This window comes from Epinephelus moara, chromosome 1 (genome assembly GCF_006386435.1).
Source record: "Epinephelus moara isolate mb chromosome 1, YSFRI_EMoa_1.0, whole genome shotgun sequence".
NCBI lineage: Eukaryota > Metazoa > Chordata > Actinopteri > Perciformes > Serranidae > Epinephelus > Epinephelus moara.
The window spans coordinates 34,236,952-34,260,016 of NC_065506.1; the positions used below are offsets into that span (position 1 = coordinate 34,236,952).

At 42.0% G+C, this 23,065-nt stretch overlaps 2 protein-coding genes across 7 annotated transcripts; one reads left to right on the forward strand and one right to left on the reverse strand.

Annotated features, from left to right (window-relative positions):
- Positions 1 to 1,736: 1,736 nt before the first annotated feature.
- On the reverse strand, positions 1,737 to 13,840 carry tmco3 (transmembrane and coiled-coil domains 3). Its single transcript, XM_050054585.1, has 15 exons — positions 13,703 to 13,840; positions 12,708 to 12,805; positions 10,249 to 10,562; positions 8,618 to 8,785; positions 8,170 to 8,349; positions 7,818 to 8,018; positions 7,551 to 7,679; positions 7,330 to 7,422; positions 6,216 to 6,402; positions 5,894 to 6,011; positions 5,588 to 5,783; positions 5,230 to 5,380; positions 5,052 to 5,131; positions 4,811 to 4,960; positions 1,737 to 4,615 (listed from the first exon to the last, which is right to left on the reverse strand). The coding sequence occupies exons 3-15, from the start codon at positions 10,504 to 10,506 to the stop codon at positions 4,502 to 4,504; spliced, it is 2,025 nt and encodes a 674-aa protein (XP_049910542.1). The 5' UTR covers positions 10,507 to 10,562; positions 12,708 to 12,805; positions 13,703 to 13,840; the 3' UTR covers positions 1,737 to 4,501.
- Positions 13,841 to 22,567, forward strand: dcun1d2b (DCN1, defective in cullin neddylation 1, domain containing 2b). Of its 6 annotated transcripts, XR_007570575.1 has the most exons (8): positions 14,759 to 14,830; positions 15,925 to 16,141; positions 16,438 to 16,606; positions 16,801 to 16,931; positions 17,034 to 17,116; positions 17,854 to 18,010; positions 18,131 to 18,227; positions 19,362 to 19,402. XR_007570575.1 is itself a non-coding variant. In XM_050054649.1 (7 exons), exons 2-7 carry the CDS (start codon positions 15,967 to 15,969, stop codon positions 19,436 to 19,438), a joined length of 732 nt encoding a protein of 243 aa, XP_049910606.1. In that variant the 5' UTR covers positions 13,841 to 13,967; positions 15,925 to 15,966; the 3' UTR covers positions 19,439 to 22,566. The 6 variants fall into 6 exon arrangements, 5 of the variants coding, with proteins under 5 accessions (XP_049910606.1, XP_049910623.1, XP_049910597.1 ...); XM_050054649.1 differs by lacking the exons at positions 14,759 to 14,830; positions 17,854 to 18,010 and adding an exon at positions 13,841 to 13,967 and having other exon boundaries at positions 19,362 to 22,566; XM_050054666.1 differs by lacking the exons at positions 14,759 to 14,830; positions 17,854 to 18,010 and adding an exon at positions 13,851 to 13,971 and having other exon boundaries at positions 19,362 to 22,567.
- Positions 22,568 to 23,065: the final 498 nt, after the last annotated feature.

The following is a 23,065-nucleotide window of genomic DNA, read 5'->3' on the forward strand; positions in this document are numbered from 1 at the left end:
CAACAAAAGTAAAACTATTAGTTATGGAGTTGTTGCATAAGCAGTGTACCTGTTACATCAGTATATTCAAGTACAGTTACTGTCTACAGTACCGCCGCTAATAGGATGATGATGAGGTTTCTTATAAATCTGCTGACCGCAGAGTCTGTGGGTTATCAGCTTACAAAGCGTACACACACACACACACACACACGCACACACACACACACACACACAGTCAGCTTCTCTTTCTAGGCTTCACTGCAGACGGTATGAAAAAGAAAGATAAATTCAAATTCCTGCAAAAGCTTTACGGTACTTTCATCAGACAGTACATGTGTTCAGTAACAGGAGCATGTGTAGAGAAGTGGTAAACGTGATGGTCTTTAGATAATTACATGAAAACTTTAAACAATCAGAAAAAGAAAAGTCACTCTTGGTTGGACAATTCATGTCCAAACTGGAACCATATCTTTTACAAAGGTGTGTTAAACGGATGCATTTGGAGAGCGTTTACATTTTATTGTCTTTGAAAAGGTGCAATTTTGTTTAAAATGCTGCAACATATACTGTTAAAATCAGAAACTACGTCCGCAACAGACAGCTGGAGGGAAATTACAGTGAGTGACGCAAACAAGAAATGCCTGGCAGGACTGAGTGGCTGATGTTAACGACCCCGTTACTCAAGATGATCCACAGACCTTGTTGTGAGCAGTTTCATGCAAGAACTATTTTCTTTCTATTGAACTACAGTTGCCAACCATATCACTATGCAGAGGGAAGTGTGCATCTACTGCTAGCTCACCTAGCACCACTGAGCTAGCTAATGTTACAGCCATTGTTGACATCTCATGCTGTTACGAACACGAGCCCGATTCAAGAGTAGATGCACACTTCCTTCTGTGTGGTGATACAGTTGACGACTGAACCTGCTCACAAGGTCTGTGGATTTTCTTGAGTAACCAGGTCGTGATTTCTGGAAAGAGACATTGCTGTTGCTCGAGTTTTATTAATGTTTTTTTTTTTTTTATGATTTTTTTTTGGGCGTTTTTGCCTTTAATTGACAGGACAGCTAAGCGTGAAGGGGGGACAGAGAGAGGGAACAACACGCAGCAAAGGGCCACAGGCTGGAGTCAAACCCGGGCCGCTGCGGCAACAGCCTTGTACATGGGGCACCTGCTCTATCCACCAAGCCACCAACGGCCCTTATTAATGTATTTCTTGGCACTTTGAGCACCATAAGCTGAGTGTCATCTTGTTCCATTATATTCAAGAGAAGGCAGACATCTTGGAGGGAAGTCAAGGAATTCCATTGAGCTCAGTGACATGCCCGATACACACACCACCTCAAGATCGATCGATAAGATAAGTCTTCTTGCTGACTAACTGGACAAAGTTAAAAGCTTCAGGGTAATACAATCTAAGATGGGAGGAGACAAGCATGTTAAAATCAGATTAAAAAAACTATACCGTCGGCACAATAAACGAGAAAAGTTCAGAAAAGTTGAATAAAATCAGAATTCAATGTAGGAGGTCTATAAATCAAAACACATAAAATACAGCTCTAGTTGTGAATTAAAAAGCTTTGAATCTTAAAAGTGAAGACATTGCTGAGAAATGTATTTTTCAGAGGGTATAAAACACCTTTTTTTAAGTAGTATTAGTTCTAATTTCTAGTAGTAGTAATTTTTCAAGTTTCCCAGAGAATGTATTGTGTTCTAAGATCAGAGTAAATCCACACTAACACCAAGAAAATGTTTCTTTGTCATCTTGTTTTTAATAAATAAATGAATTACCTAAATAGTTTGAAAATACATGAAACATTTTGATGAAAAATTGCCTTTGAAACAGTCATGGCCACCAACACAAGTATGTAAACTACACAAAGAAAGACACAAACTGCTGGAAAATGTTAGACATAAAACACAATCTAACATGTATGTAGCTCTTACACACATACACTTTCACATTGCACATTATGTAAGATAAGACGAGGACGTTCACATCACAAGATGCCACAGAGGTGCTCGCTTTTAGTGCAGAGCAGTGTTGAGCAGGCACGTTAAGTTTGACATTCAATGGTAACTAGTGCAGGATTTTCCTTTAAATGTAACATCAGCGTTCTTGTGAGCCGCTATCTAATAATTCATTATCTCCATTTCTTAGTGTTGACTACTGTGTGTTATATCAGAGTTTACAGGAGTTTGAAAAGAACTGCAAACTTTAAAAAAAAGAAGGAATGAATAAAGACGGTTAGTCTTTGTAAAAGGAATGGTTGTAATTTTTAGGTAACGCTTAGTGTCCTCACAGCTAAATTCACAGTAGCACAATGATTACAGTAAACTACAAGTACCATCGATTAAATACAGCAGGTCTGCACTTCAGTAAGGATTTAGATCTGACATTTGCAATAACCTAAAAGTCAGTGATAGTAATGTGAGGCAAAATAAATTATAGAAAATGTTTCCCTATTAAAATAATCCAAACATTTTACTCATACATGAAAAAAGAAACACAATATGAAGTTAAACCTTCAGATATGGTCCCGTGATTGTTACAAGGAATTAGAAGAACTTAACATTGAAAGTGCAACAACTGATGAAAATAAAAAGGAGAGGAATTCAGTTGACTTTAACCGGAAAACAAAATTATTAATCTGTTTTTCTGCATAATGCATGAGAAAGTGTATTAAAAGCAGCAGAACTAGAAGGATATCAAGGACATGTGCTTCTGCAACGAACTGTTGAGCAGGTGTGCTTTCAATCACTGATTCTTCACCACCTTTTATGTGTCGATGGTAAATGTCATAAGTTTCTCAGTGCGTGCTGTACTGATAGAGAAAGCTGCGTTTACCTGCTCATGGAGACACACTGGCAGTGCCTACATGTGCCAGGATGCATTGTGTGAGAGCATAGAAGACGTAGTTGACAAACATAGTCAGTTAATGTCTATCTGCCCTCTTGGCCCTGCTGGACTGGTTTTTCTTTTCCAGTTTATCTTCAGGATCTTGATGAAGGTCTCTAGCCTCTGTGCAAATAAGGAGTAAAACTTTCAAGCTTTTACTTTGATTAATAATGCAACAAACGCTGCTGAAATTTAGTGCAGCAGAATGATTCAGTTTTTGTTGGCACTGGAGAGCAACTTGAGCAAAGGCACCACCAGTCAGCGATCAGGTTCTGGAGGGTCATATCCTCTCACACGGCAGCTTCAGCCTCTCTTTACTTAATCTCTTCCGCTGTATACTCTGGCTTGAATAAATACTGCTGAATAACCGAGTCAGCCATAACACTGTAAAATGTATCCTCGTCATAACATCCTCCGCACTCATATTTTAGGATGCCATTTTTCGCTGTTGTAAACGTAGCTAGTGTGCAATATAAGCAAACAAGAAAGTTCTGTTTATGAAGCTAGAAGTCCAAGCTGAAGTAGCCTGTTGTTCTATCTCACGCAGGTTCTGCTGCTCTTCTCCAATCACAAGCACTCATTCGCCACTGAAATTTATATAAATGCAGACGGCCAATATGACAACAATTATTTACCCACTGAAGAAGAAGTAGTTGGGCTGTGGTGACTAACCTTTAGCCAGTCAGGATCAGTGTGCCTGGGTCAATGTTATGTCGCAACAGGGTGTTTATTCATCAGGCTCCACCCAATGTACCCAAAGAGTCCAGTAGAGAGCAAAGCAAAGGTTATGATTATTCTAATTCTATTAGAAACAGGCAGAGCCCTCTACCTTGGTGTCCTGTTGCTCCTGTGCTTGTTGACCCCTTGGGTGCAGGATAGCTGACGATGTCCTGGTACTGCCTTATAAACTGCGGGGCCTGCAGGTATTTGTACAGGTGTTTTCTGATTCTTTGGCTACGTCTCTGCACATTTCAGTGGCTGAATCATGCTCATGGTTGAAGGAGAGTATTACCCACAGAGTCCAGCAGAGGGCTCCACAATTGCTAACGGAACTAGGGTTACAATATTGTAACCTTCATTCTTCCTTGCCTCCAACTATGTCACTGTCACGCCAAATGATGGTGCTGGCTGCAGGAAGAACAACAGATTTTGCAGCTGGGAACTCGGCTTTCACTGTCAAATAAAGACACACTGTGGAATTCACTGCTTCAGTCTACTACATTTACCATCAACACTGACCGGACATCCACAGAAAACGTGGTGAATTTTCCCTTTAAAGTTACAGATAAAGCCTTTACAATTGCTGAGTTTTACCAAAAGAGCGAAGGTGTTCAGCTGCAATTGTTTTTTGTGTGAAATGTGTTTTCAAAGAAGACCTAGTATAAGGTGCCAGTATTTGGATGATCCAGGTTGTATGCCCTTGACATGGAGAGACAGTGGTGGACTGAGTCTGTCAATCAAGAAGAAGGAGGAGAGGAAGTTTTGGTCCAACAGGCTGCGTCATATCATTGTGTGTGTTAACATGAGTCGCCACATAAGACTTAACTCCTGCTTCTCGCTGTCGGCTTTGTAAGAGTTACAGTACATTGGGAACCTTTTGGCCCTGAAGCCGGTCCGGTTATGTGACAGTTTTGCGTTCGGTCCTGGGTACCCATCTGTGTGTGGTAACTTTCCACAGCACCGGTGCCAGCAGCAAACTGAGGGTGGTGACGCTGAGAACCAGCAGGTACACCTGAGCAGACAGAGACACGTAAACAATAGAGACTGAGAAAATCGAATTAATTGTTTTTACTATTTCACACAGGGCAGTGAATTAAAAGCAAATGAAAAAGACATTAATTGGACCAAAACAAATTCCAGTCATGAATATGAAAATGCACCACCTGAGCCTTTTTCTGTCTGAAGAGTAAAGAAACGCATCACTGACCTCTCTGGAGATAATTCCAGCACGACGTGCACGGCTGCCCAGGACGAAGGAGAATTCGCTGACCTGAGCCAGACCTGCTGATACGATCCATCTTATGTGTCGAGAGCCTGGAGGCAAGATGGCCGACAGCACCAGTACGGCCATCGCGAACTGGGAAGAAATGAGGAGTGGAAAGAGGAGGGGGTGAGAGTGTGGCAAAGGGTAACTGAAGAGGAAGAGCAAAAACAGAACAGTGCTGTACCTTCATAATGACGAGTGTGAGCGTTAGCACCAGCAGAATGGTGAGCTCATACAGCACGAATGTCGGGAACACGTGGAGACCTGCGGTGTCACACAAACACACATGATGGTTCAGTTAAATTTCAGTGGTACTAAAGTGTAACATGATAATAAAGCTGCGATCTGATGTTGGATCTGACCGATAGAAGCAAAGAAGATGATGGCGAGGAAATCTCGGATCGGCTCGATGCATCCCATGACCTCTGCTGTGACCATGTGACCCTGTGTGGACAGCAGAGCTCCAGCCAGGAAACAGCCCAGCTCCATAGAAACATCCAAAAACTCTGTCACCTACAGAGTCAGACAGCGAGAGAAAAATAAACACACACATTAGCGTGTACTGACATGCAGGAAAACTGAGAACAGGGATCCCACACATTTGTACCACTGAATTTTCAAAACTTTTCCATAATTTCTTCCCTCATTCCCATAACTTCATTTACGTAGTTTAAACAGGTAGGCCTGTTAAGAACAAATGATTAAAATCAAAGTGCGTACCGTCAGCATGAAAAAGACAAAGGCTGCCATCCCCAGCACCAGGATCTCCTTGTTGCCTTTGCTCTCAGCATGCAGCTTCTTGTAATACGGGCCAATCAGGAACGATTTGATTAACAAACACAGCAGCAGCACAGCAGCCAGACAGACCAGGACCTGGGCCAGGAGGTACAACACGCGCAGACTTCCAAACAGGAAGCTGTGCTTCACAAAGGGGAACAACAGATTTAGAAAAGCCGCGTGTGCATTTTCGGTTGAGGAGACGACACACACACACACACACACACACAAAAAAAAAGGCTAACTGACCTCTCAGATTCTCCACTCTGTGCCTGGATCAGAGTCGGCATGACAGCGATGAAGAGGCCGAGCTGAACATCCTGCATCACTAACATCCCCAGGAGAACGCTGCTGTAGTCCAGATCACCTGTCTCACACACATACACACACATTATTGAACATTGGGTCATCAAGAATTGATCTAAATACAGTATTTCTAATATATGGGGTTACAGAGTGTCACAGCAGTTTGTTTTACTGATGTATAACTGCATTGGAAATACATACAGGGTGCTGTATTACTACTTGTTCACATCTATGTTCTTTTACATGCCCCGACATGCATACATACCTTCTTTGTCCCCTCTGCTCCCCCCTGCCAGGAAGCGGGACACGAGTGGGGTGCTGGACAGGGACAGACACGTGGAAATGAAGACAGTCTGTGTGGGTCTAATACGCAGGACTTGTCCCCACAACAGACCGGCCCCCACCATCAGCAGACTCAGGTAGCACGACCCCTGGACTGATGTCTTCCATACCTACACATACAGATACGCACAAATGTTTACTTGTGTCATTTTTAGGGACATTACATAGACTCCGATCTTGTTGACTTACCCCTAAATTAACCCCAACCATTACCTAACCCTGACCATGACCGATAACCCTTCTGTGGTATTAGATTGTGTGAAAATGTAAGCTGAAAAAAAAAAAAACACTTTACCCCTTCTCGTATCCTGAACACACACATTTCTGTGCCGAAAACTCAGCTAAGGACAAAGGGCTCATGCTCTCTTCTGCTCATTTTTGGCTCCTGACTGTGTGCTGGTTCTGGCTGCGGCTCTTCAAGCCCTTGTATATGTGTGTATGTATACTATCCCTAAGCCTGTGCCACCTGGAGAAACACAAAGAGAACAGAAGCTACACTCTTGTGCTCCTTCCCGCTTGTCCTCTTGTCCTCCTGCTTGGACATGTTGTTGCCTATTGTTCCTGGCTCCTGACACTTCTACTGTTGTGGCCCTGCGGGATGCTTAGCCCACAAATTAGGCTGTGACTCTGTGCAGTACTGAATAGGCTGAAAGGCCTGAATCCAGCTACTGATGAAAGAAAAGAGACTTTGGGAGAAACTCTGCAAGGCAATCTGGGCAGAAGCTCTGAGCCGTCCAAAACAGCCTGACTCGTTGGATGAAGCAAAGCTGCCAGTAACTAGTGATTCCCCACTGCACAGATGTGGTTAAAGCCGGCATTCAGCTCTTTTTTGAAGGAAAAGAGACTTAATGTAACCAAAATGGCCACAACAATTTCACGCCAGTCAAAACAGGGGATGAAAAATAATGAGCCACCAGCATCAATTTGCACGCACAAAAAAAGCCCCATGAAATTAGTATGGGCTGCTCACTTGTTGCGTATAGTCCCATACTGCTGATGAAAATGGAAATTTTTGTCAATTCAAATCCCTCATTTACCTTTCGAAGGCGCTCAGGTGAGAACTCCAATCCCACCACAAAGAGGGTGAAGAACACACCCAACTCCCCCAGAGTCTCCACCTGGACCATAGACTGCAACAAGACACAGAGACAGACACTGAGACAAGAACAAATAGCACAGACTGGTGTCGTTCCTCACGTCTGATCTGACATGCTGGCACTGTAATCGCACACACACATACACACGCGCACACACACACCTTGATGCTGTTGAGACCAGAGGGACCGAGCAGGACCCCACAGATGATGTATCCAAACATGGGAGGGAGACCGACCAGGCTGCAAATCCAACCACAGGGCAGTGACAGCATCACCACCGACACCAAGTCCTGTTGCAAAAAACATGGTGGTAAAATTCTGGTATGGTATAAATGTACAATTATAAAGGATTCAGAACAAATGAATATGTACCTTCCACTTCTTATGTAAACAACAGGATGAGACCTGAGTGGGAGGAATAAACTGACCTTGATGAAGTGATGGTCTGCTCTGGGCATCGTAGAGTCTCGTGGTTTGGTCAGGACATACTGGTTGTTCTGCGAGTCAATGAGCATGCTCAGCCCGAGGTCATCCTCCACTTCCTTTTGCTTTGACTTGTTCTTCCTCTTCCCTCCATTCTCCTCGTCATCCTCCACTCTCAGCACTGCCTCTACATTTACTCCTTTCATCTACACAAACAGGGTGTGGATGGAGGCTCAATGCTTTGTTGAACAAGCAAATATATTTGCAGTCATAATCTCTTTGGCGTCATGACAAATCAGCCTCAGAGTGTCTGAAATCGATAAAGTAACCAGTCTGTGAATGCTGTTGTTTGCTGACCTGTTTGTTGTTGTCAAAGGCGTGCTCCTCGATCTCCTCTTCCAGCCGGTCTGCTGCCTTCCTGACGTCCTCCAGGATCTCATCGAGGATGGACAGAGTCTTATTCTGGGTTAAAGCGTTCTTCACAGCCTCCTGCTGGTGCTTCTCAGCAGCCACCAGCTCCACGTACTCCTGTTCCTCCTGGAAGGTGACAGGTGTGTATTAGCAGGTAGCTTTACAGATATATTAAAGGGACAGTTCACCCCCAAAATAAGAATAAAAAAACAGGGAATATTTAACTATTTCTTGATATTTTATAGATTAAACACATAATTAATATGAAAACATATATAGACATATTACGCTACATTGTATCAGAAACACCAACACTTTAGACTAACATGTATGTATCAGCGACTCTCTCCTGCACTCTGTCGGAGTTAAACACTGCTGACCATGAGGCCCTCACCTTTATGGCTGCCTCCCTGAGGGCCTCCAGCCTCTGCCTGCTGCTCTCCTTCATGTTGACCACATCCTTGTAGTCTCCCTGCAGCGCCCTCTGCAGGCTGTGCACCGCCTGGAACACCAGGTGTTCGCTCTCGTTCAGCTCCTTCTGGAAAACCTCCAGAGTGTGAACCTGAACACAGACAGGGAGACACCAGTCAGTCATTACACTGTGAAATATCTGACATCCCCTCTACCAAAGCTCTTTCATATGGTCTTCATTTCTGAAACACAATATGAGAGCAATTTAGGTGCCTAAGAAAAATGTTTTCAGTGTTTTTTCATAGGATGTGTTTATAATAACAAAATCAAAAGAATACAGGAATTCCCATGCATCCCTTTAAAGCACTTATAGTGATAACATTTGTCCTAAAATTTGATATAATCTCTTTTTATGTGGGCTACTCTGTGCTTTTATGCACTCTGTGCTTCCCACTAGTGTCATCTCAGGAGACCGTTTAATCTTTTGATTTGGGTGGAAATGTTTTATGGAGCTTTAACAAGAAGCCATTTAACCTGCCTGGTGTGGTGTCAGGCCATTATCTAATCCGCAGCTGAAACAATTACTTGATTGGCTGATAAGTCAATAAAAAAAATTAATCTGCAACAATTTTGATAGCCCATTCATCATTTAAGTCACCATTCAAGAAAAAATGCCAAATATTTTCCTGTTCTAGCTTCTTCCATGTGAGAACAGGGTGTCAACAGGTATCAAACACTTACATTTAGTGCTTTTTAAGACTTTTTAAGGATATTCTTTAACCAAATTTACAACTGATTTTTGGACAAATCTTCTTTTTCTTATTCAAAAGTGAGTAGTATATATGTAGTCCTGTGCATAGGTAGGTTTTATGTAGGAATATGGCTATTAAAGTGACTTAGGTTAATCTACATTTTGCCAGCTGGTAAGTGCAAATATAAGGTAAAAAGACAGTGTTAGGTTAAATGGTCAGTTTAAACATTTGTAATATCAGAAATGTGGACTTGCAAGCAAAAGAGCCTGACTTATTTTCACAAAAAGAAAAGATGGATAAAGAAATTTAGATAAATTGTTTATGGCAACTAAGACATCACAAATTCAAATTTAAGACTATTTTGTGACTTTTTAGGCCTAATATTTAGAAAACTGAATTTAAGACATGTAAGACGTTCTAAGGACCTGCAGACACCCTGAATAATTTGCTGCATTTTAGTTTTGTATCATTGGTAATTTAATTTAGTTTCTTTGTTTTAATCTGTTGGTTGACCAAAAACGCAATTTGAAGACATCAAAAGAGGAGCTCTGTGAAACTGCAACATTTTAATTGATTATCAAGTAATTGTTAGTTGCAGCTGTAATCAAAGCAGGCCATCTCCTGTGTAAATGGGAAACCTGATCTGTGAAATATGAACAGGCATTATTGTGGAGCTATTGTGTCAACACACAGATGGTCAATGACACCACTCCGACAAGCTGCCAACCTTATGTTTCACACACTACTGTAAGTACTGTCGCAGGCTAGTAAAAACAAAGCTAAACAGTCACTAATGTATAACCTCATTATGATCCAAACAAAAGGTGTTTGTTCCATCTGATAGTTAATCTCAGTGTGGTACCTGGAAGAGCCTCTCTGGCTCTGAAAGGGTCCGGTCTCGTCTAACGCCGTTAGCGGCGGCTGCCAGCTTCCTGACGACCACATTCTTCTGACGCAGGAGACCAACGAGCCGCTTGCAGTTGCTGGCCACCCAGCTGTGGCCGTGTGTGGCCCCCTTGCTCCGATAAAGCTTGATGGCGTGCTGGGCCACTTGGTCCTTGTGCAGCGCACCAAGTGCCCCCGCTGTGCCAAGGCACAGCAGCCAACATACAACCTGCATCCAAACCTCTACGTCTGTCTTCACCAGAGTGTGAAGAGTGCTGAGGAGAAAGAGATCTGGGAATGGAAAAAGAAAGAGAGCAGTTGTTACAAATATAGAACAACAAGGAGGAGAATACTACAATATATGTGGATTTAAAACATGTAGGGTGAACGTCAGGAGAGCTTAAAGCTCCTCTGGAGATATATATTTTTCTTATTGTCATCAAATCCCATGAAAAGACTAAAACAACAATGAATTGATCCCACTAACAAGTGCAGTCTGTGTATCCAAAGCTTTACAGTAACTATCTTTGTGACACAGACCTTTATTCATGTCCAACTAGAATAACCGCTCTCATAGTTGTATGTCTCACCCAACCAGTCAAGCTGCAGTTTACATCCATGTCTGTCCATATTAATATAATATACTATGTAGTGAAGACATTGAGGAAGTTTAATAAAAGGCATTAAATGTATTTCTGGCAAGGTTTTCACAATTTCCAGTGAGAAATATGCTGTCTTCACTAAGAGACTATTTCACTTTATCACTTGGTGCAACGACAATCACCTGAATCTCAATATCACCAAAACCCATGAGCTTGTGGTGAACTACCAGAGGAACATGACAAAACACAAAGTTGTGGCCATGATAGTAGATAATGCTTCAAATATGGAAGTGGCTGCAAAGAAGCTACATATGCTAAAACACGGATGCTTCACACATCTTCTGCAGCTGATAATAGTCCCTCACAAAGACACTACTTTGTTCTGGTTGAGCAATGTTAGCTAAAATCACACACATCCAGACGATGCACACTCGGTGCTGAACAAGAGATCATGCAAAAGACAGAAAAACAGAGTCCACACACTAGACTATACTCGTGATATCGAAAGAACATGTCAGGATCTTTTTTCGAATGTGGCACAAACGTTCACTTGGACTCAGCAATGAACTCATTAGAATTTGATGGTCGAACAATCCTATTGTCGAAAGTCAAAGGTCACTTAACAGAATACAATGATGAAGTGATAACATTTTATATTCAGGAGGTCAAAGGTCAGCTCCACTGTGACATCATGATGTTCTGCAAATATACTTTTCTGGCCCATACTCAGCGTCATAACTCAGGATCAGAGGGGGAGACATTTGGTTAAAACTGAACTAGTGACACTTATCTTGGGTGTCCGCCTTGAAACTTTCCTGATTGTATAGATCTTCTGTGCTGCTGTATTGAAGACGTGAGAAGCATCCATGTTTTCACAGACATGCATGTAAACTGTAAGTGCAACCCGACTGGTGTGCTGAGGCATGCAGCTGAAGGCGGTGAATCTGGTTCTATATGTATTCGTTAAAGGGTGTCGACTAGGACCAGGTCACCTGTCAGGTTGTCTGTCAGGTGACCAGGTCTAGCAGGATATTTGAAGGCGTGTCTCTGAACTGTATTCTGATAAAAGAATGTGAAGCTTGAAACATCGCCTCGGAAGAAATTCAGTTAAATATTTTAGAGGAGCAGAGTCAAGCATGCGGACTCTTTATAAAATCCACATTGGCCAGCTGTTTTAGGGATTTATTTGGCCTTTCTTTTTATAAATGAAAGTATATATTTGTGACTTGTTTTTAAAGTTTTATGTCTTCAGTGGTAACAAATGGGCTCAGTGCTGAGAGCTGACGAAAAGGGAAAGTATTGAGAGACAGATTTACATCTTGTTTGTTTTGGTCTTTTCGTGGGATTTGTTGATAATAACAAAATCCTGTAATTGCCAGTCACACCCTTTAAAGCACTTACAGTGAAAGTATTTGTCCTGAAATTTGACATAGATAATCTCTGTTTGGCTACTCTGTGGTTTTGTGCCCTCTCTGCCTCTTATGGCGTCATCTCAAGAGACAGTTTAATCTTTTGATCACAGCAGAACAGCTTAAACAACAGCGGTGTGCACTCACCTGAGGCGTGTCCTGCTGGCTGCTTTGAGTTGCTATTTGCACCTTGTCCCGCTATGTAAAGTGCAATTGACTCAACTGAGCACATCACATGTATAAATTCCAGTAGTGCTTGCTATTCTGCCTGCAGCTAATGTGATGTTGCATTTCTATTTGGCCTGAGAAGTGTGCCAATTTAAGAAACTGCTTTACAGTGAACAGGATGCCCTCTCGTACCCTGACATCATGTGTTTGCTTACACATTAATGAGCAAATGCATTCACATTCAAGCTGGACCGCACCTTTGTGAGCATGAGTCAAGCTGGATGATGTTTACTTTCCAAAACTCCTCCTCTGTCCTTCTTCCTACGACTGGACTGCAGCCACTCTGGTGCTGTTGCTAGAAACAAATAGCACAGTTGGGTGGATTAATTTGTAGCAATGCATCATATTTCTTAAGATGATCACAGGAGAAAATGAAATGTCACAATAGTGTTGACAAAAAAATCTCACTGAGGTTTGACTATTGGTGCTTTCTTAAAATATTTACACAGTGAGATTTCTGATAATCATTGGTAATGTGGATATAATGACTAAGTGGGTAAAGGCAAATAATAGAACAGCTAGACAAGTCTGGTTAGTTCAGAAAAAGAAATCTCTGTGGTGAAATGCAGCCTTTAAAACCAGGAAAAGACAACACTTGTGATATTACAAAATCTAAGACGATATCTGGTCTCATATTGCAAGATCAATATATTATAGAAACATTTCCAGGCCTAAATGATCATAATTCAATCTGAAAAGTATTACAGTAGCTGTTAAAGAAATGTAATGGTGTGGAAAGTACAGTTTTTCTCTCTGAAATGTAGTGGAGTAGAAATATGAAGTGGCATGACATGTCAGTAAAGTACAAGTAACTCTACTTTTAAGGTGCATTTCTGTCACTGATCCGCACCCAAGTTTTGCCTGCTAGTCAATTTTGGCTACTAAAAACATAAAGGTTGTTCTCTACTGATGGATGCATGTACATATCTAAATCCATAAGTACAAACAGCTGAATATCAACCATGCAAATGCCATGTAAATAAGTAACAAACTACAGTGGAGATCAAATCGACCGTGGCAGCCAAGAGTAACATCTACAAAGCTGCACACACCCCAGTCCTGAATGATGATTCAGGAAACACCACGGGGCGCTGAAATTATGAATTAGCTCAACGTCCCAAACACAGATTACTCAAATCTTTTCTCTGAGCTCATCAGTGGAAACAGATAACGAAAGAAAGGCTGCAACTACCTGCGAAATATGTGCACTGTCCTGGATCCCAACTCCACTCCACGACTGAAGGAGAAGCTGAAGAAGAAGAAGGGAACAATCATGCTGTTGTACCACCGCACCACCACCACCGACACCCCTCCTCCCCCTGCCACATAGCTGAAGCCAGCGTCGATGCAGGCGTTCACCGGTCTACTTGGCGACTAACTTCATGTTTACTTCGACCTCCAACCGAGGGTGACATTATTCGTGCTACCAAATGGGATGCTAGCGCTACTTCGTCCGGGTAGGTGCGACTGCTGTTCATGAAACCCGTGTTAGAGTAGTGCCAGTGCTGGTGTGTATAAAGTTGTTTTGTACCCTGTAAAGCTAAGTTAGCCCTCAAATTCCTCAGAGCTGTCAGACCAGCTCCAGCCAGCTGAGTCCACACACACTCCCATGACACCAAGCTAACACAACTTTGCTAGCATTAGCCTAATAGCTACATTAACACCACCAACTTTTAAGGGGTTAGCTCGTCAAGACGTGTCACAGTATAACGTAAACATACACCGCGAGTGAAAATTAAATAACTGCTGCATTGTTTTCTGAATATAATCGCGTCTGTATAACTTTGATCAATTTTAAGATTACTTCCGAAACATCTCGATCAGCCTCGAGATGGGAGTTGTAGTTTTTCAGGTGTTATATTTTCGTGCTCCACCGTGTGAAGTGCACTGATATCAGTGACAGAAAGCTGTTGCCTGGTTAAATATGCTTTAACTTGTCGTCACAGTCGCTTGACATTATAAAATGTCTTTACTAATAATAACAGTGCAGTTTAAATGAGTTTAAAGCTGAGTTTCATCGACTGTCTTACACAACGTATTTTAACATGGCGGCAACAAGACAGTTACATAAAGTGACCTTTTACTTTAAATATATTTCAGTAGAAGCAATTGGATAAACAATAAATGCGAAACAGCTGTCTATTAATAAAGAAAGACATTAAGCTAAGCTAATGGTGTCAAAACACGGCCTGTTGGACTCAGCACCACAGAACTACATTTCCCATGAACCCAGCGCCCTAACGGTAGCGCAGTTCTTTTCACGCATGCGCACCAGAGGTAATTGGATATCAAGTGGGCCAAAACAGCGTGTGATAAAATGGTAGGTACGATTAAAAATGAGAAACCGGGGCTTTTATTTAGCTCCGTTAAACAAGTCCAAAAGCTGGTAACGGCTGTCACTGCCGTTAAGGGGACACACCGATACGGGGGATCGGGGTGTCCTCAGCCAAGTGTCGCATTGCCAGGGTGATGTGTGTCGGGAATATGAGGGAAATGGAAGGTCAGTTGTTGGTATTTTGAGCTCGGAGTCCCGCACTTGCCGTACGTACCTTTCCCTTTTTGGTAACTCGCCTGTGGTGCTGCTGCCCCGGGTCAGGAGAGACAGCCTGCAGGATCAAACGTCCCCCTTCCCGGGGAAACTGGGTCACCAAACACTGGCCTGTCACGGTGAATTTGCTGTTTGATCATCGGGTGGGTCAGGTCTGCAGCTCTGCAAAAGACGTGCAATCCTCCCGATGACCGTCTAGATTAAATGAGCACGAGGAGGTATTTGTGTAAACTAACGGGACCTTGTGGTGGTGCATTTGGAAGTAACAGCGTTAACCTTAGTGCACTCATACTAACATACAGGCTTTTGCATGCGTGATGTGACTCTTACTTTTTTACCGTACTTTTTTTAATGTATGCACCAGATTTATCATGTGGCACGTGTTATTTAAGTATAATCCACATCCAACTATGTTTATATACACATTAAGTAGTTTCCAGCCATGAGGTTTCAGTGGAAGTCAAATTCATGCATGCTTATCCAAGCATGTCTTCTGTGTTATGTTGAAATGCAGCCCCAGCTTCACATGCATGTCTCTGCATCTCATTTTACCCCAAACTGGATTACCAACCTGGCAACATAGGCACCTGTCTCAGGGGTCCAGACCCTCAGGGATCCCGTTGCAACTTTGATCATTTGTTCTGGTAATATGCTGAAATGGTGAGGGTGTCTGCATTTTAACACAACCTTGAAGCTCTGCGTTAAAAATTTTAATTTTCACTGTGCTTACATGGTGCACACCCTCAACAAAGGTCAGGTAGTATTATTCTGAGGATGTGTATGTGTGTGTTGGGGGGGCTTAGTAGGCCCGGGCCAGCAGGTTACTCCAGCCCTGCATTTACAAAGAGTCGCTGCCTGTCTTACAGCACAAGTTGAAGTCATCGCAGAAGGACAAGGTTCGGCAGTTCATGTCCTTCACGCAGGCAGGGGAGAGGACAGCCGTGTACTGCCTGACGCAGAATGACTGGAAACTAGAAGTCGCCACAGACAACTACTTCCAGAACCCAGACCTCTACTACAAAGAATCCATGAAAACCTCAGTGGACCGCAAGAAGCTGGAACAGCTCTACAACAGATACAAAGGCAAGTGTTTCAAAACTAATTTTAAAGGTCCAGTGTGCAGGATTTAGGGGGATGTACTGTCAGAAAATCTGTTTGTTTTGGAGAGAAAGAGACCTCTGAAGAATACAGCCTCTGTGAAAACCTCCTGAACATCTGGATCTTAAGTTGTCACAGTACACAGGTGTGCACACATGAGTAGTTGCTGGGCTAGCGGCCTGTCTCTGATGTGCCTGTTCCTTTAATAGCTGCACTGTTTGCTTGTCTCGTCTGTTATACTTTGGCAGTGTTTTGCTCACTCCTTACATCTGTTGTTGCAGACCCCCAGGATGAGAACAAGATAGGCATTGATGGGATCCAGCAGTTCTGTGATGACCTGACGCTGGATCCAGCCAGCATGAGCATCCTTGTGGTGGCATGGAAGTTCAGAGCGGCCACGCAGTGCGAGTTCAGCAGGAAAGAGTTCCTGGATGGCATGGCTGAGCTAGGGTGAGCAGAACTGATACTGATATCTACAATATTTTATCAGGCACAAGAAGTTGTTTGTGGAACTGTGTTGAGTGAAAATATGAATCTCAGACTGTATATTCTGTTAAATGTGAATGTGACCTCAGACTTCACATTGTACCAGTTTGTGTGTGCACTTTGCCCCCACTTATAGCAGGATTTTTTTTGTTTTTTAGCTGTGACAGTCCTGAAAAACTAAAGACGATCCTTCCCAGACTAGAGCAGGAGCTGAAAGACACAGGGAAGTTCAAAGACTTCTACCAGTTTACCTTTAATTTTGCCAAGAACCCCGGCCAGAAGGGTTTAGGTAAGTGTGAGGAAAAAACATGATGGAGGTTTCTACAGATTTTATCTGAATAAAAAATACTGTCTGTATATTGAAAAAACCTTTCTCTACTTTGTGTCCTAGACCTCGACATGGCTCTCGCTTACTGGAATCTAGTTCTCACAGGTCGCTTCAAGTTCTTGGATCTCTGGAATCGCTTCCTGCTGGTAAGAGACAAGATTTTTGTTGGCCTGTTTTCACCCTTCTATTTGTTTTGTGTGTATGTCAGCAGGAAATTACAAAAACATATAGAAACCCTGAAATGTTGTATGTTTTTAATGTTCATTGCAAGACAAAAGACAACAACAGGCCAGTTGACAAAATTTCGTCAGGGGATAAGAAAACAAGGTTATGTTAGTTGCCGTGTGTTGTGCTGATCTGATTTTTGTGTATGCATGTGTGTGCGTGTGTGTGTGTGTGTGCGCGCGCGTGTGTCTGTGCTCTGAACAGTCAGATTGGTGTGAAGTCGCTAAGGTGATGGATGAAAAAGAAAGGGGAGAAAAGGGACAGGATGGAGGTGGTGAACTAAAGGAAAGCGTAGCAAAGGAAATACCTAAACAAAACAAACAAACAAACAAAAAAATCGAAATAATTAAAAGAGAGTACACTAATGCTCATACTGAACCTACCATTGCTACTACTAACAATAAAAACATCGAAAATAATAAGGAAGTCGGGGGAGTGTCACCCTGTTCACTGGCAGTGAAGCAGGATCAGGGTGCCGTCAGGTGTCTGTCTCATTTACAAACGACATGTGGAGACGCAAAAGTCAAATTATGTCTCTTTTTCAATTGTTTTCATACCCAGATCTAGAAAAAAAGCCTATCTGTACAGTTATGCTCACAGTAAATCACCACAACTTTCCTTCTTTTTAATGTGACGTGTGATTGGCTCACTGCCACAGCAGCTACAACCCGTTCAGTCTGGGTCGAGAGTGGTGTATTTGACAGAGTTGGCTGTTCAGTATGCAGAGATGCCACCAAAGTGGAGGTGGTGACATTTTATACAGCTGAATGCTTCCATTCACAGGATAGAGATCGAATGAAGTACGAAAAATAAAGGTATTAAATGAAGTACACTATTGGTATCAGTATTACTCTAAGGATACTCGTGTGATAATGTTTTAAACGATACCCAGCCCCTAACTCCCCACTGTTTTCCTGTTACTGTGCTGCATTCAGGAGCATCACAAGCGCTCAATTCCCAAGGACACGTGGAACCTCCTCCTGGACTTCGGCAATATGATCGCAGATGACATGTCCAACTATGACGAGGAAGGTGAGGTGGTTAAAGCAGAATGATTCCACATTGAACACTCATTGATCACATACACTTTAATTACTGACAATTTCAGTTAGTCCTCCTGATGAACGTCACCAGAGTAATGTCTTACAACTTGCATTAAAGGGTAACTTTTCAACCTGGACCCTTTCGCCCCATGTTTTTGTGTCTATGATTAATTTGAAAAACAATTTTTGAAATTGGTTCAAAAAAGAGGGCTGCAGCTGGCAGCGGCGAAACAGGCTGCAGTGTAATCCCTGCGGGCAACTGAGCATCATCAATTTTGGTTAATTAAAAATGTTTGTTTTTGCCACTGACAAGCTCACATTGTTATTGTAAGTGTCTGACAACATTTTGGAAAGGACCCTATAGAGGTAGACCTTGTTGTGGAAGAGTATGATCCTTTTTGTTTAACCACAAACGGCCCAGAAATCACTTTTGTAAAACCCACCAAACCCCATTTGAATAAACACTAATTTTATCGTCATAAAACAAACGTTATTTAAAGTTGGCAGAAACAAAATAAAACTCATAAGAACAGTCTTGGTTCATCTTTCCACTGCTTAAACTATCAACAACTCTGGTATGCTTGAATTAAACCCTCAATCCACCCATTTAGATGTGAAACTATGCTGGCTTTATACATGATAAAATTGCTCTTTATTTAACTGGAGTCTGGTGGGTTTGGTGATGGCGATTTCAAGCCTGTTTCTGGTTGAACAAAAAGGAGCTTACTCTTCAACAAGAAGGTCAACCTCTGGAGGGATCCTCTCCATAAGTTGTCAGACATTTATTTTAACAATTTGAGACACACATCTACTGAAAACAAGCACTTTTAATAGAAGTACACTGACAGTGTTCAGTTGCCTGCAGGCATTACACTGCAGCCTGTTTTGCCTCCAGGCTACAGCCCTCTCGCTCAATACTGGACCAGTTTCAAATGTTGTTGTTCCAAATAGTCACTCAGACACAAAATGTGGGAAAATGTGGTCTAGGTTTGAAAATATTGAAGCTACCTTGTAAAGTGATCTGTGTGTGTGTGTTAATGCCATGTGATGAACTGGTCCACTAAGCCGTTGTAATAGATTTCATTAAGATGTAACTAATATTCAGTTCTTCCTCTCTCCTCAGGGGCGTGGCCTGTCCTCATAGATGACTTTGTGGAGTTTGCTCGGCCGATTGTGACGAGTAAGCGCAACATCACATAGTGCTCGTCCCGGCTTCCTGCAGCGGACGGAGTTTGCGTTTCTCCCGATTTTCTTCTTCTTTTTTTGAATGAGGATTTTTATACAAACGAGCCAAAAAGAGAGTTCTTCTCAAAAAGCCTGTCTGCAGCTTGTCGTTAAGATTGTTCTTCCAACAGCATCAGATGCCTTGACCGAGGAGCGACCTGGAGGACCAGTTCAGAGAGGAAAGCAGGAGGGGAATCAGCAGGAGAGAGATGATGATGTGTTTTTTTTTTTTTTGTTGTTGTTATTCGCCGGAAAGGACAGACTTTGTAATTGCAATATGGAAATGATGGGTTGCCTTGAACTCGTCACGCGTGGGCAAATCACCAACGGGTGTGGCTTCGAACTGCTGCTGCTGCTGCGGACTTGGCTCACTGACCTGCACCCTCGGCACAGTGAGAAGGGACAGAGGCGGTGAACTTTCAGCACATGCAGAGATTTAAGTTATAGATGCAGTAGGATGTGGCCTCTTACATTGTCAATTGTGGATGAAACAGTACGTTAAAACCTGCATGTTTTTGTCAGCTAGTGTGAAGCAGTGCCATGGAGGAGGAGGAGGAGGAGGAGGAGGAAGGGGAAAAGTTCTCTACATTATTTTCACTGATATTGCGAATGTGTGGCTCTCGAACAATCACACTGAGAGTTGTGTGTGTGTGTGCGTGTGTGTGTGTGTTTGGGGTAGGGGGTTGAACATATTGCCTCTTCTACAATACGATGCTAAATATTTTAATTTGGTTTTATGATAATTAGAAGTTAACTGGGCGACAGTGAAAAGATCCACATTTTGCATTCACACAGAGAGTTGGACAGAGCAGCATGCTTTACGGGCTCAGCACCAGCAGAATCACTGTTGTTACAGATGTAAAACGCTGTACTCCTAGGAAACAAACGATAGATTCAGCTTTAGAAGAACAGAAATGTATATCTGAGAAAACAGGAAATCGTATTTATAATCATGATTAGTACATAAGCATTTAGGATCCTCATTTTTTGAAATGCTTCTGCATCACTCTGTTGACTTATTTTTGCAGTGAACTGCTGTACACACACACACACACACACGGAGACTGACGGACAGGCACATTGACTGTTTTCTATTATCCAGGTGATTTGCCAACAAACTGCACTGATTTACACTTTTTCTGTTGTTGTAGGTTTTCTTTATCAGGCAGCACTGTACACACATACAGAGCTATTCAGTTTACTTGACAGTATGTTCACTTACATATAAACTAGACTTTTTAAAATGAACATCTACATCCCAGCTGAGAGTATTTTAACTGTTTGTTACACTGTTTGGGGTTTTGATCTGTTGCTTTTCATGGATTAGCGGCTGTAGTGCAATGGCGGCATGTTCAAGTACCGTACAGAGAAAAACGTCACTTTAAAACATACTTGTGCTGCCATCTAGGGGTGCAATGCTTTTCCTCAATACACGATTTAGTGTTGCTCTTACAGTTTAATTATAAACACTAAACACATCCCCCTTTCTTGGCTAAAGAGTGCGACAGAAGGTAGAGCTCAGGTACTAGTCGTCCTCTCCTAGACACAGTGAGCAGTAGGTGGCTTCCTGCACTTACATCAGAGTTTGCCATCTAACTACGCTGTTCTTGTTTTACTGTTATGACCGTGATGAACACTTTGCCATGTGTTTAAATAAGGATGGATTATTTCCCTGCGTCAAATTTCTCAACTACAGGGTACATACTTGCCTTTTGTTTTCCTCAAGCCGACAGACTTGAGTTAAAGTTCTTATATTTATGTAAGCAGACGTCAGACATCAACTATGGTGGTGTGTGTGAAATAGGCTTTAAAGGGGCAGTGCAACCAAGAATCAAAAATGGCGTATTTTTCTTCTTACCTGTAGTGCGGTTCATCAATCAAGATTGTTTTGGTGTGAGTGGTCGAGTGTTGGAGATGTCGGCCTTAGAGATGTCTGCCTTCTCTACAGTATAATGGGACTAGATGGCACTCGGTTTGTCGTGTGCAAAGTGGGAAAAAAAACCCGGTACCGTATGATACTCATGATAATCTACAGACCTTGTTGTGAGCAGTTTCATGTAGCGGCTGTTTTCTTCTTACCAAACTACACCCGTATCACCACACAAAAGGAAGTGTGCATCTACTGCTAGCTCACCTTGCACCACTGAGCTAGCTAACGTCACAGCCGAGGAGGACGCCATTAATGTTCTCATCTCGCTTTGTCACGAACACGAGCCTCTTGCCTATGAGTAGATGCACACTTTCTTCTGCAAGGCGATACGATTGGTAGGTGTAGTTCAGTAGAAAGAAAATAGTTCCTACATGAAGCTTCTCACAACAAGGTCTGTGGATTATCTTGAGTAACCAGGTCATGATTCCTGGAAAGAGACATTGCTGTTGAGTTTTTCAGATGTGTGTGTGTATATATATATATAATATATATGAGCACCACAAGTCAAGTGCCATCTAGTTCCATTATATTGGAGATATCCAACACTCGGCATCTCACACCAAAACAATCTACATTTATAAATAGCACTACAGGTAAGAGGAAAAAGATTTATTTTTGATTTGGGGGTGACCGGTCTCTTTCAGAAACTGATGCGGCTCAGAATGGGATTTCAGTCCCAGCTTGAATGCAGCCCAGCTTCGTCATGACTGTAAAACAGTCACTGTAGCAGCTGGTAAATGTCTCATATTGTTCATATTTGAAACAAAGCAAGTAAGATATGTTTTGGTGGAATGAAATACCCCATATAAAATTCTGACTGTCTCAGTTGTGCACAGACGTATCACGGCAAGGACAGAGAGATGGTGTGAAAGCTTTTCCCAGCTGATCTGTGTTTCAGGAGAAAGAAAATGTGACATCTTTCAGTATTCAGTTTGCTAATATGGTACATTTGGTGCATTTTTATTTGTCAGATGTTTGATCAACTGTTTCAAAATCATGCCGATCATTCATATCAAAACAGTATTATTTTTGCCAGCAAGAAAACAGCTATTTACAGAATATTATGTTTTGTCACAGAAGCATACCGTACGTTGTTTTCTTTGAGAAAGTTGTCAATAAAGCATGTTGTTTTTAAAGGCCTTGTATAAAATGTACGTCTGTCCACAAAGTACAGCAGTTTGTTTTTTTGTCATAAACAGTAATAGTGAATGTTGGTCAGCAGGATGGTGTGGTGCTGAAATCAGTATCACAATATTAATATTTTTCTGAAATCAGTTTGATCGACAAGATGTCAAATATGCACATTCAAAACTACAGCTAAAATATACAAGTTGATCTTATGTGCGACGGTCTGTGTTGTTAATTTCAACTTCAGTCATGTAAAACTAGAATGTAACAACCAGAGGTGTCACAAATTTGATTACCTTAGGTTGTCTCGACAAAATCAACACAGACTTGCAAACCATGGGAAGAGAAAGTTTTTGACACTTTTACAATATGAGGTGAGTTAAATACAAAACAGGACAGAAACTTACAGAGTTCATTCTGTTGAGGTACTGGTTAATAATGCTATACCTTATGAAAGTGCAATGTCAGCACTACTTTTAAAAGTTCAGTTGCACTTGTTTTAACAAATACAATTTTTAAAAAGCAGTCATATTTTTTGTAAATGT